Here is a 13,550-nt window from a genome sequence, read left to right as displayed (position 1 = left end):
GGAGTGCGGGAACGGGGCAAGCCCCAGACCCTGCTCCCCAGCAGGAGCTCAAGGGCTGGATTAAATTGGCTGGAGAGCCGGATGTGGCCTGTGGGCTGTAGTTTGCCTGCCCCTGCTCTAGAGCTTCAAATCATACCACAGCTGTTCATTGGCAGGGTTAGGAAAAAAGTTCTGTGCACCGGTTTGTGCATTATTAATTAGTGAAAGGGCCAAGAGGCTCCCATTAGAGTTAGCATAATGGGGCTAGGCAGGGTGTAATTGCACAGAAAGATTGGAGTTAGCATAATGGAGCTAGGCAGGATGTAACTGCACAGTAAGATAGCAAAAGCAACCAGTAGAAATATGCCCCTTCATTCATCCAAGGTAGATGTGTTGAGTTCTACTCTGTCTGTACCTTTTTTTGAATGACACCTTGTTTGCTTTGTGTCATGTCTATCTTCTGACTTTGACTGAAGCCACTGGAGGGCAATTCTGAGTATTCTGGAATGGCATAGAGGTGAGGATAGGCTTGCCCTAGAGTCCTTTCACCAAATTACCCTTCCTACTTACTGTTGTTTAGTTGTGCTACCTGATTCCTGCATTCCAACTTCCGATGTAGCTAGCAGCTGCATATCAGCGGTGTGTCTGTATAACGTGTGGAGAGAGTTCAAGATGACAGATGCTATAGAAATGCATACAAACGTGCTTAGGATTCTCTAATGCGGTGTTTACAACATCCTGATTTATTACCATAGCAACTGTTCCTCCCTTTCTCCCCTGGACTGATCTACTTGACCTTCTGAATTAGTGAAAAACAACAGAATGTTTCAGAAAGGGCAAACTTATAGTTGCAAACAAGTTCTGTGGTTGACAGCAATGTCAATAAGTGAAATGCAGACAGGAGGGCATTTTTAATTAATTTTTTTTATGCTCTTTCTGAATGTAAGAGGGATTTTTAAAGACCTAAAGGTCAATTTGCAAGTGTAAGTCTGGCTATGTCTACACTGAAGTCAGGAGATGTGATTGCAGCATGTGTAGACATACCTGAACTATCTTTGATCTAGCTAGCCCAGGCCACCACCCCTGTTGCTCCAGTTATAGTGCTGTTGGTACTTGAACTAGCCAGCTAGATCAAAGCTAGCTCAGGTATGTCTGCACAACTGCAATCACACCTCCCAATTTCAGTGTTTACGTACCTTGAGAGATGTTGAGCACCCTTTTCTCCCACTGACCTTGCAGGATGGGCCCAGAGAGTACATTAGGCCCTATGCCAAACAAACTTCCTTTCAGTTTGTGCCTTTTCAGTTTAAGCCCTTGGGAGTATAGTTAGAAGCTTGTAAATCCGGAAGCTTTCTCTTTTTAGCTTGCTCTTCAGGTTTTAATGCAGTCTTTAGGAAATATCCTGTGATCAGCAAAACTTAAACATTAATGCCTTAGAATTAAGTAAACATACTTTTTTCTGAGCATGAATAGTCTTAAAAATCAAAAGTTCTGCAGAGACTTCTTTGTTACCCATTTTATCCTCCTATTATCCCTCCTGTGCAAGTCATGTTCTCACTTCCACTTTCCTTTTCTTATTGTGCTATTTGTTCTATCACCCATTCTACTCTTGTTCCTATTGCTATACTTTTTAACACTGAATCACCATTGAAGATGTCACACCAACTGTTTAGCAGGCAAGTGGTAGTGTTTAAAATGTTAAAAAACTCAGGATAAGGAAGTTTAGAATGATTCAAAAATCAGGCTACATGATTTTCTTTTCTGTGAATTTTTGCTGACTTACCCATGGAGAACACAGATCACCCCTGGGAAGTACAAGGTTTGTACCTGCATCTTATATTGTTGTTTTAGGTGCATTTTTTTAAACAAGTTTCTATCATAACTTGCATCTTCAGCTTTACTTTATACAACTCTCCATTTAGATGATACATGGAAAATTCCAGTAAGGAAACAATGGGGGAGAAAGACTTCTCTGGAATCTCATGCAGTAAATGTGTACAGATGTGGAAAAAAATGCACATCTTATTAGGGTAAATTTTCCAAGTAGTGTTCCTGCATTTTAGCCACGTGACTCTTGTGAATACGTTTTCCAGTCTTGCAGCTAAATGGCTGTACAGTGCTTTGAAAATATAATTTTTTTTCCTTATCCTGACAGGTGCTGGGGGATTATTATTTTTTACTATTATTATTTTGAAAGCTAATGATGATTTTTTTTTCTATTTCCTTGTTAACTTTGAGGATGAGGAGGATTCATTTGTGATGAAAGCCATCATTCATGCCATCAATGATGACAATGTTCCTGGACTACAGCATCTCCTGGGATCGCTGACTAATTACGATGTCAATCAGCCCAACAAGGTATGGTGTTAGGTCTGTGCTACGACAAGTGGGGGTGGGGCTGATATCTGTTTGTTCTTGTATAGAGCGATGTGGCTATAAAATAGAAATGTAATATTTGAAATAAGACTAACAGTCAAATGGCTTTAAGCTGTCCTAGGAAAAGTTATGTTAGGAGTTTGTTGTTCTTTCCTCTCAAACAGTCTGGATATGGAAGCCATATTTTTTTTTCTAGGCCTCTGAAATGTAAAGGAGTACTGTTGCTTGAAAGTCTTTAAGTTTTGGTAATAAAAAGAAAAATCCCTAAAACTTGCAATTAAATATAACCACAAATATTGTAAATCATGATGGAAATTAGTAGGTTGGGGGTGGATTCAGGGAAAGGCGTGTTGTTTACTTCATTTTCCAGTCAAAACCTTCCCCCTTTCCATACCAACATCACAGGAGAACATGCAGGTGTGCATGAACCTGTGTGCAGGACATTGGCAGGAGCCTGCCCTTTGTGAGTGCAGTGGGCTACAGGGGGGAGAAAAGCTCCTGCTGTACCTTTTTCAATGGATATGTGTGTGTTTGCAGCACTTGCTGTAGCTATGCATTGGAAAGAGAGGAAATATAGTAAGAGGCACACTGGTTTAACCAGGAGATCTTCAATGATCTGAAACTGAAAAAAAGTGTCCTACAAAAAGTGAGAACTAGAACAAGTTACAAGGGATGAATATAAAAAATAAAAAAAAAAAACCACGCATGTAGGGACAAAATTAGAAAGGCCAAGGCAAAAAATGAGATTAAATTAGCTAGGGACATAAAGGGTAACAAGAAAGCATTTTACAAATACGTGAGAAGCAAGAGAAAGACCAAGGACAGGCTGATTACTCAAGGAGGAAGGAAAGACAATAACATAAAACATAGCAAAGGCTAAAGTGTTAAATGCTTTTTTTATGTTTTCACCAAAAAAAGTTAGCAATGATCGGATGACTAACATAGCAAACATCAGTATAAATAGGGTAAGATCTGAAGCTAAAATAGGAAAAAGAACAAGTTCAGAATTACTTAGACAAGTTAGGTATCTTAAAGTCAGCAGGGCCTGATAAAATACATCCTAGAATACTTAAGGAACTGGCTGAAGAGCAATCTGAGCCATTAATGATTATCTTTAAGAATTTGTAGAGGACAGGAGAGATACCAGAGGACTGAAAAAAGGTACTGTATTTGCCCATCTATGAAAAGAGGAATAAGGACAACCACCCAGGGAATTACTGACCAGTCAGCTTAACTTCAATATCCAGAAAGATAATGGAGCAAGTAATCAATCAGTTTGTAAACGCCTAGAAGATAATAAACTGATAAGTAATGGCAGGGATTTGTCAGGAACAAGCCACGCCAAACCAACCTAATATCCTCCTTTTACAGGGTAGAAAGCCATGTGCATATGGGGGAAACAGTAAATATATTCATAAATGGTTTGGATAATGGCATGGAGAGTACACTTACAAAGTTTGCAAACTGGAAGGAGTTGCAAGTGCTTTCAAGGATATGATTTAGAATTCAAAATGATCTTGACAGACTGGTGAAATGGTCTGAATTAAATAAGATGAAATTCTATGAGGACAAATACAAACTACTATACTTAGGAAGGAATACAAATACAAAATGTGAAATGAATGCCTAAGAAGCAGTGCTGCAGAAAAGGAACTGGAGGCTATAGTGGATCACATTAAATATGAGTCAACAATGTAATACAGTTGCAAAAAAGTGAACATCGTTCTGGGATGTATTATGAGAGTGTTGCCAGAAAGGCACAAGAAGTAATATTATCCTACTCTATTGAGCACTGATAAGGCTTCAGCGGGGTGTCCAGTTTTGGGCACCACGCTTCAGGAAAGATGTGGACAAATTGAAAAAAGTCCAAAGAAGAGCAACAAAAACAATTAAATATCTAGAAAACATGACCTATGAGAAAAGATGGAAAAAATTAGTTTTGTTTAGTATGGAGAAGAGAAGACTGAAAGGGGACATAAGTCTTCAAGTACATAAAAGGTTGTTATAAAGAGGAGGGTGATAAATTGTTCTCCTTAATCACTGAGGACAGGACAAGAAGTAATGGCTTAAATTGCAGCAAGGGAGGATTAGGTTGGACATTAGGAAAAACTTTGTAACTGTCAGGGTAGTTAAGCACTGGAACCAATTACCTAGGGAGAGGTTCTGGAGTATCCATCATTGGAGGTTTTTAAGAACAGAATAGTCATGCCTCAATGCCAGGGGCAGGGCCAGCTCCAGGCACCAGCCCAGCATGCAGGTGCTTGGGGCAACTACAAGGGAGAGGGGTGGCATGTTCGGGTCTTTGGCGGCGGGTCGCTCATTCCCTCTCAGAGCAAAGGACCTGCCATGAAATTGCCGCCAAGGAATGAAGTGGCAGCGGTAGGGCTGCCGCTGAACTGCCACAGATCGCAATCATTTTTTTGGCTGCTGCTTGGGGCAGCAAAAACCTTGGAGCCGGCCCTGGCCAGGGAACTGGACCAGATCACCATTGAAGTCCCTTCCAGTCCTACATTTCAGTGATTTGATAGAGAAGGTAGGGTGGGGTGGGACATGTATCATGTATTCTTGGTGTGGTGTGGGCAGGAAAGGAGACAGCCTGGATACCAGTAGCTTTAATGTATGTGTTGGTGTGAAGGGAATGTGTTTGAAGGGAAAGGAGTGAATATTAGTTAAGAGCATACAAGAAAATTTGTGAGGGGGTTGAAATCCAACTATCAAACTGGTAACTTTATTTATTTAAGACTACAGTAAAGGATTGCAGGATTGGGAGCAAGTTTAAAGATGGTTTAGTGCATATCCAAATAAATACCAAGAAAACTTTTGTAACACTATTTTTAACAGCCATATAATAATGATGTAATATATTTACTCACATTCATGTTTCCAATGCATAGCTTGGAGCAGTTGCTCTCCTAAAACATGTTATTCATGGAATCAACCTTTGCTTTTGCTAGGAACTGTTTCTTAATGCAGGTGAAGATACCTGCATTTAACATGTTCCCTTTGAATCCCAGGCTCAGGGCATCAGTTCCACCTCTTTGAACAGCCTTTTTAAAATTGAGTATGTTTGGATAATTCACTTACAAACCCAATTTTGGCAAGACTATTTTTTTTAAAAAAAGGAAATAACCCAGACTACAGAAAGAGGAAACAGAAAATATGATATAGGTAGTAGGGTTGTTGAGCAATTAAAATTAATTGTGATTAATTGCAATGTTAAGCAGTAATAGAATACTGTTTATTTAAATATTTTGGATATTTTCTACAGTTTCAAATGTATTGATTTCAATTATAATGCAGAATACAAAGTGTACAGTGCTCACTTTAATTTTTGATTACAAATATTTGCATTGTAAAAAACAAAAGAAATAGTATTTTTCAGTTCCCTTAATACAAGTACTGTAGTGCAATCAATTTATCATGAAAGTTGAACTTACAAACGTAGAATTATGTACTAAAAATAACTGCATTCAAAAATAAAACAATTTAAAACTTTAGAGCCTACAAGTCCACTTTTGGCAAGATATTTACATGTCAGATGCACTAACGATTCATATGTCCCATTATGCTTCAACCACTGTTCCAGAGGACATGCGTCCATGCTGATGATAGTTTCTGCTTGATAACAATCCAAAGTAGCGAGTCCACACCTCATCCCTCTCAGATTTTGGAAGGCACTTCAGATTCTTAAACCTTGGGTCAAGTTCAATAGTTATCTTTAGAAATCTCACATTAGTACCTTCTTGCATTTTGTCAGATCTGCAGCAAAATTGTTCTTAAAATGAACATGTGCTGAGTCATCATATGAGACTACTATAACATGAAATATATGGCAGAGTGCAGGTAAAACAGGGCCGGAGGCCTACAATTCTAACCTGTGGAGTTCAGTCACAAATTTAATTAATGCATTATTTTTTAACGAGTGTCATCAGCATGGAAGCTTGTCCTCTGAAATGGTGGCTAAAGCTTGAAGGGGCATACAAATGTTTAACATATCTGGCATGTAAATACCTTGCAATGCCAGTTACAAAAGTGCCATGTGAATGCCTGGTCTTGCTTTCTGGTGACATTGTAATTAAGAAGTGGGCAGCACTGTCTCCTATAAATGTAAACAAACTTTGTCTTGGCTATTGGCTGAACAAGAAGTAGGACTGAATAGACTAGTAGGCTCTAAAGTTTTGCATTGTTTTGGTTTTGAGTGCAGTTATGTAACAAAAAAAAAAATCTACATTTGTTAGTTGCACTTTCCTGATGGAGATTGCACTACAGTACTTGTTTGGGGTGAATTGAAAAATACTATTTTTTTGTTTGTTGTTTTTACAGTGCAAATATTTGTAATAAAAATAATATAAAGTGAGCAGCATACACTTCATATTCTGTGTTGTAATTTAAATCAATATATTTGAAAATGTAGAAAAACATCCAAAAATATTTAATAAATTTCAATTAGTATTCTACTGTTTAATAATGCAATTAAAACTGAGATTAATTGTGATTTTTATTTTTTTTAGTTAATGGTATGAGTTAACTGCAGTTAACCGACAGCTCTAATAGGTAGTGTTAGATGACTGGTATTGTTCAGCCGTTTTCTGAGATGGGATGATTTTTACATGATGTCATTACCAAAAAAATCTTGAAGATCTCTGTGGTCTGTTTTCATGGTGCAGTCACATGAAATTGCCAGATAAGGCAGGAAGGAAGATGGCATGCATCTCTAAAATAATGTACCCACTGCTTATATTCAGACTTCTAAAACCTTATTTAAGAGCTTAACTAGAGGACAACTTCAGGTGCCCAATTCATTTGAAAATGAGTTTGTGTTTATTTAGGTCATAAATATAGATGTAGAACCTAATTGTAGGCACCCTAATTTGAAAACACTGGCCCGTGTTTGTAGATTGTTCCCCGTAGACCATTTATTTAAATGTGACTTTCTCTCAATAACATGGAAAATTAGTAGTTCCATTATAAATTTGTAAGTCCAAATTGCTATTTCAGCACTCTTCCCCTCCACATCCAAATCTCTCAAAAAACAATATTGTTCCATTTTTTATTCTTTGTTTTCAGCATGGAACACCTCCACTGCTAATTGCTGCTGGCTGTGGAAACATTCAGATGCTTCAGTTACTCATAAAGCGAGGATCCCGTATTGATATTCAGGATAAGGTCAGGATTCTATTTTGTCATAATTTAATTATTTAAGTGCTCTTTAGTTCCAGTACATTTTAGCAGGAGACAAGCAGGTCATGACAGATCTTTTATGGAAATAAAGAAAGAAGAAACTATTAGCAAATACAATTATCCAGTTTCTACTGTAGCAAAAAGACAAAAATAAATTTTCTCCTTTTGTTAACAACTTTAGTTGCTACTAGTGAGTTTTCTGTCATATTAGTGGGTTTTGTTTCAGCTAATGTAGTAAATTGTTTCAAGTTATTAATCTTAAAGTTTTCTACTTCAGAAACTGTCTTCATTGGATTAGTTCCATATTTCTCTTACACCAAATTAGCCAGAGTGCTTTTAACAAACCACTACAGAATGATAAATGTACTGTTTAATTACTTGAACTGTCATTCCTATTATGGACAAGGCTATAATGGAGATCCTTTGTGAAAAACATTTATACTTTTTTAAAAAGTGTTACGTGGTGGCTTTGGCTGAAATAATGTAAGTTGCCTGAGCCACTAACTTGTTAAATCACTATGTATTGGCTTAAAATATTTGAGACAGTATTTTTTTCCCATGAAGTATTGTTTGGTGGTTCTTCCTTCCACCCCCAGCACCTTGGCAAACTATCTTTTAAGAGAATACGGGGATGTTAGGATAATTTGATATTAACTCCTGTTCAACAGACATGAAGTACCAAAACGTCAAGGTTTAATGAAATCTCTAATGCTGGCTCTTCTGGAAAACTTGTGGAGATTTTCTTGGTTTTGTTGCTTCATGGGCTTAGTTTGGCTGTGGATGAGCCTACTGTTGTTCAGCACACACGTTGGGGTGTGTGTGTGTTTGCGCACAAAGTTATAACCTAGTGAATATCCTGAAATGTAATGTTTTTGTTCATTACCTTTATAATCAAATATTTTGAACAGGCTGGATCTAATGCAGTCTACTGGGCTTCTCGACATGGTCATGTACAAACTCTGAAATTTCTCTGTGAGAGTAAATGCCCTTTGGATGTTAAGGATAAGGTAAGGAAAAAGCTCTTTTCATTGTCGACTTAAATGCTGAGAGTATATTTTTATAAACAATTAACTGTAGTTTAGGGTATTACCGGCAGCTTACTGTTGTTTTTAGCCATGCTAGCTAGATTACCTCCTACAACCCTAATCCTAGCTGTGGAAGACCTAACTCATAGAAACTTCCCTTAGTCTGGGGAACCCTACCTCCCGCAACCGTTGCCTGGGGAGGCATGCCCTCTGCACCCTTAGCCCTAACCTAGTGACACCTATTTCCCGGAAAATAAACCTATCTTGACGAGCACTTAGTGCTAAATCCCTAACCCAAGCCTGGGGCAACCTGCCGCTTAGAACCCTAACCCTAGCCTGGGGCAGGCTTATCTCCAGCAACCCTAATCCTGGGAGGCCTTAGTACTCAAACCCTAGGCCAAACGAGGCCTACCCCCTGGAACTATAATCCTAACCTGGGGAGAAATATTTCCTGGAAACCTAACCCTTACCTGGAAAGTCCCACCGCCTCAAACCCTATCCCTAGCCTGGCAATGTCTACTTCTTCGAAACCTAAACCTACCCGGCAGAGTGTTTAGCGCTAGAAACCTAACCCTAGCCCAGGCCGGCCGACCTGCTGCAGCCCTAACTCTAGGCCAGGCCAGCCAACCTCCTGCAGCCCTAACCTTAGCCCGGGCCAGTCAACCTCATGCAACCCTAGCCCAGGCCCAGAGAAACCTTTTTCTTTCTATCATAACCCTAGACCAGGAAGGCCTAGATCCTAGAAACCTAACCTTTGTCTGTGAAAGAACCACATCTTACAGTGCTACACCTACGACAGGGAGTCCTACTGTCTAGAGCCTCTAATCTTAACTCATGGAGGCCTACCTTCTACAACCCTATCCTTAGCTGAGAGAGGCTTACCTTTCAGAACCAGAAGCCTAACCCTATCCTGGGGAAGCCTTCCTCCTAGAACCTAAACCCTGACTTGTGGATACCTACCTCCTAGAAGTTTGACCTTAGCATCGGGAGACCTAGCTCCTAGAACATTAACCCTGTGGCAAGGAAACTAACCTCCTTCAACCCTAACCCTAGCCCAGGCAGGCCTACTTCCTAGAGCCCTGGGTATCTGAGCTGCAATCGCACCTTTGATTGCAGTATAGATAAATTCTTCATCAGTGAGACAGATCTAGTTGTTGAGGAAAAAGTCCTCAGCTATGCCGTGTATCAAAGGCTGTCTTTGTAAGTCAAGTGACAATAATAATATAGCTAGTTTGGTAGTCTTGTAGTGATGGTCCTTTTTATTGGGAAAATAAACCCATGCATATGAGTGTGATAACTATATAAGTGCACTTCCCACGCTCCTTAATGAAAATGCTTCAGTTTCTCATAAAGAGGATCCCCCACTAATGTCCAGGATAATATCAAGATTCTGTTTTCATTTATCCTGAATGAAAAGAATTTTGTCTTGAAATTAAATGTAGCAAAGCTCAGTGCAATTCAGAGCTAATGAAAAATTACCTTATACTCATGTTACTAAGGTCAGGTCAGCACTAGAATTTTTTGCCATTGCAGTAAGGTCACTTAGAGATTTGATTTTTTTTTTTTTAACATTTTTATGCCAGCAAGAGTCTTCATATAGACATAGTTGTACCAGCATAAAAGTGCTTTTGCCAGTTTAGCTTATTTTGCTCAGAGCACTGGTACAAGCTGTACTGGCAAAAACATTACTTTGGCTGGATAAGCTGTATCAGGTTTGTATTGGCAAGCCAGTTTCTAGTGTAGACCTGGCCTAAATAAACTATTTATTTTAGATGTTAATACCTTAATAAAAATTCTATTCTATGCTCTAGGAGCCATTACAACATTTAAATATTGTATATTATCTTTTTAGTGTCGTATGACAGCATAATAAGCTTCTCATCAAGCTTCAAATAATTACAGCACCTTCACCTCCAGTAGCCCAGGCAAAAATTCTATCCTCTTAGCCATACATCCCTCCCCAAGTACCAGGGAGAAAAGATGGATCATAGAGTACGTTGATGGATCAGATCTCTGACAAACAGTGGAGAAATAAATTTCAGAAAAGAAAGGCCTTAACAGATAACTGCCAGTTGCTCCCCCCATTTATAAGGAGGGATCTGTAGCTTGAATGTCTACACTGACTGAATTTGTGGCAGTATGGCATGGGAAGAGGTGGTCTCTCAGGTAATTGGGCCAAAAACCATCTAGAGCAGGGGTCGGCAACTTATGGCACACGTTCCAAAGATGGCACGCGAGCCATTTTTTGATGGCACGCTGGAACCTACCAGGACTTCAGTGTGCCATTAAAAATCCTGCTGACGCAGCAAGCTGCAGGGTCCGCGCTCCCTGGCTGGAGCGCCGGCCGAGCGCAGTAAGCTGCCGGCCCCTCCCGTGCCTTCCCCCCCTTCCCCTGGAGCCCTGCCACCGCAGCTGCATGCTCCCACGGGGCAGCGTTTGGCTCCGTGGGGAGGGAAAACCGCTCCCCGCTCATCCGGAGCCCCACTGCCATGCGCACAGCACTCTGAGGAGTGAGACGGGGCTGCACGCACGAGGCGGCGACAAAACTCCAGATGAGCGGGGAGCCTCATGGTAAGGAGTTTGGGGCGGGGGGGGCGTTGGAGCAGGGCGGGTAGGAAGGGGGGGGGGGATCCCCGGGGGGTGGTTAGGGGCGGGGGTCTCTGGGGGGGGCAGTTACGGGAGGCGGGGGGGTAAGATAGGGCCATGGAAGTCCCGGGGTCTGTTAGGCGGGTGGGGGCTGGATAAGGGTCAGGGCAAGTCAGGGAACAGCGGAGAAGGCGCCTAGGGGGCAGTTAGGGTGGAGGGTTTCTGGAGTTGGGTGGTCAGAGGAACAAGGTGCTCGTGGGAGTGGATGAGTTGGGATTCCGAGCGGGACTGTTAGGGAGGTAGGGGTGTGGCGAGAGGAGTTGGGGCAAGGCAGGACGGGCGGTTGTATGGGTCCCGATTCTGGGGGCCTGTCAGGGGACGGGGAGCGTTAGATAGGCATGGATCCTACGGTCCGGTTCTGCTGGTGTAGGAGGGGTTGATGATACAGGATGTTGGTGGTCTAGGAAGGATGGTAGTTGTGGAACTAAGGAGGGTTGGGGAGTTGGGGGGTTCCTGGGCGTTGAGAGGGCAGTCTCAGAGCCCTTGCTGGAGGCCTGACCCTCCCCCACCAGCATCACATAGCTGAACCCGTGTAGCCACCCAGCCGTCTCTGACTCTCACCCACTCTACCCCTGCCTGACTCTGGCAGCCCATACTATCCAGCCCCTCCTTTACCCTGACCTGCACCCCGTCATATGACCCCAGACCTCTCTGCCCTCTGACTTTTGTACACCACATCCCTATGCACCCACACCGCCATCCCCACCCATCCTGAGCATACAAACGGGACTTCCTGCACACCACTCACATTCCCCCCTGCACCCCTCACACCAAATGGGAGCTGACCAGGTAAGTGCCCCCACACCCAAACCTCCTGCCCCAACCCTGAGCCCCTTCCCTCACTCTAGCTCCTGGCCAGACCCTTCACCCCCAGCCCTGTGCTCGGTCCACTCCCACCCTCAGCTCAGTGCAGAGAGAGGAAGAGAATGGGAGAAGATAGGTACCCACTGTATGTGGGCAGGGCTGGGACCCTAGATCGGCAGCGGGCTGAGCGGGTCCGGCAGCCGGGATGCCGGCTAGCAGGAGCCGGCGGATAGGAACCCCTGAGCGGCAGTGGGCTGAGCCGCTGTCGGTCTGGGGTCCCAGCTACTGGCCCCGCACAGCCCACTGCCCGTCTGGGGTTCTGGCTGCCAGACCCTTCCCAGCTGGAGTCCTGGCCTCAGGCCCCACTCAGCCCACTGCCAGCCTAGGTGAACAGAACCCCAGACCAGCAGCGGGCTGAGGGGCTGGCGGCGTAAGATCAACATTTTAATTTAATTTTAAATGGAGTTTCTTAAACATTTTGAAAACCTTGTTTATTTACAATATAACACTAGTTTAGTTATATAGACTTGTAGAGAGAGACCTTCTAAAAAACATTAAAATGTATTACTGGCACACGAAACCTTTAATCAGAGTGAATAAATGAAGACTCGGCACACCACTTCTGAAAGGTTGCTGACTCCTGATCTAGAGCATTAAATATTAAAACCTACACTTCATATTCCACCCAGAAACTCCCAGGCAGCCAGTGGAACTCACAGAGCACTGATGTTCCATTCATGAGAGTTTGACACATGAAATAACACTTGAATGTGCTTGCTCTATAATTGCAGTCTGGAGAGACAGCGCTCCATGTGGCAGCTCGGTATGGTCATGTTGATGTGGTTCAATATCTCTGCAGCATCGGGTCCAATCCCAATTTTCAAGACAAGGTGAGTAGTATCAGTTCTTCCTCCTACAGAAACATGAGTTCATTCCGCATAAGTAACCATAACTTCTGGTCTTGCCTTATAGTCCCCTACCACGTTTCAAATAAAAACTACTTTGGTGTTTTACCTCCTAATAAATGGAGACTGTTCATAAACTGTGTACATGAGAAAGCTACCTTTATCCTTATAGAACACCAAGATGTCTTGAAATGAATTACAGAAGCTTAAGGATGGAGAGAATTGCACCTCTGTTTACACAGCAGAAGTGCAAGTTGTGTGCAACCCTCATGGATTCAGCTAGCACCTGGACTGGCCATTGACTCAGCCATGGAGCAGATCCTTCCAAAATTCTTTGAAACTGATAAAAAAGATTAGCCAAAGTGATAAACTCCATATATATATAAAATAAGCGACTGGATAGTGTAGTGGTTAAGAGCGCCGCCCTTTGATACGGGAGACCACCCTTTGATAGGAGAGACCGGGGTTCAAATCCCGGTTGGTACCCAACTTTCCAGTAGGGGTCCTTGGGCAAAAGACCCCCTAACGCTTCACCTGCCTACCTCAAAAAATATGAGAGTGACACGAACTAGGAGAGTCATGCCGGCTCGGACGTCGCCCGGATTAACAAGGTCCGCGACAGATGTTGAGGAAC

The 13,550-nt window shown here is 42.3% G+C and overlaps 1 protein-coding gene across 3 annotated transcripts in view; it reads left to right on the top strand.

Annotated features, from left to right (window-relative positions):
• Window positions 1-13,550, top strand: part of DAPK1 (death associated protein kinase 1) — a 145,667-nt gene that overhangs the window by 97,175 nt on the left and 34,942 nt on the right. For all 3 annotated transcript variants that reach the window (XM_032802867.2, XM_075067235.1, XM_075067236.1), the window contains 4 exons: window positions 2,218-2,337; window positions 7,423-7,521; window positions 8,445-8,543; window positions 12,803-12,901. In XM_032802867.2, coding sequence (XP_032658758.1) covers window positions 2,218-2,337; window positions 7,423-7,521; window positions 8,445-8,543; window positions 12,803-12,901 — 417 coding nt within the window. The remainder of the gene's footprint in view (window positions 1-2,217; window positions 2,338-7,422; window positions 7,522-8,444; window positions 8,544-12,802; window positions 12,902-13,550) is intronic.

The sequence above is a fragment of the Chelonoidis abingdonii genome, chromosome 6 (assembly GCF_003597395.2).
Source record: "Chelonoidis abingdonii isolate Lonesome George chromosome 6, CheloAbing_2.0, whole genome shotgun sequence".
In the NCBI taxonomy this organism is placed as follows: domain Eukaryota; kingdom Metazoa; phylum Chordata; order Testudines; family Testudinidae; genus Chelonoidis; species Chelonoidis abingdonii.
Note: the sequence above shows the minus strand (reverse complement) of the source record. Positions and strands in the feature narration are given on the sequence as shown.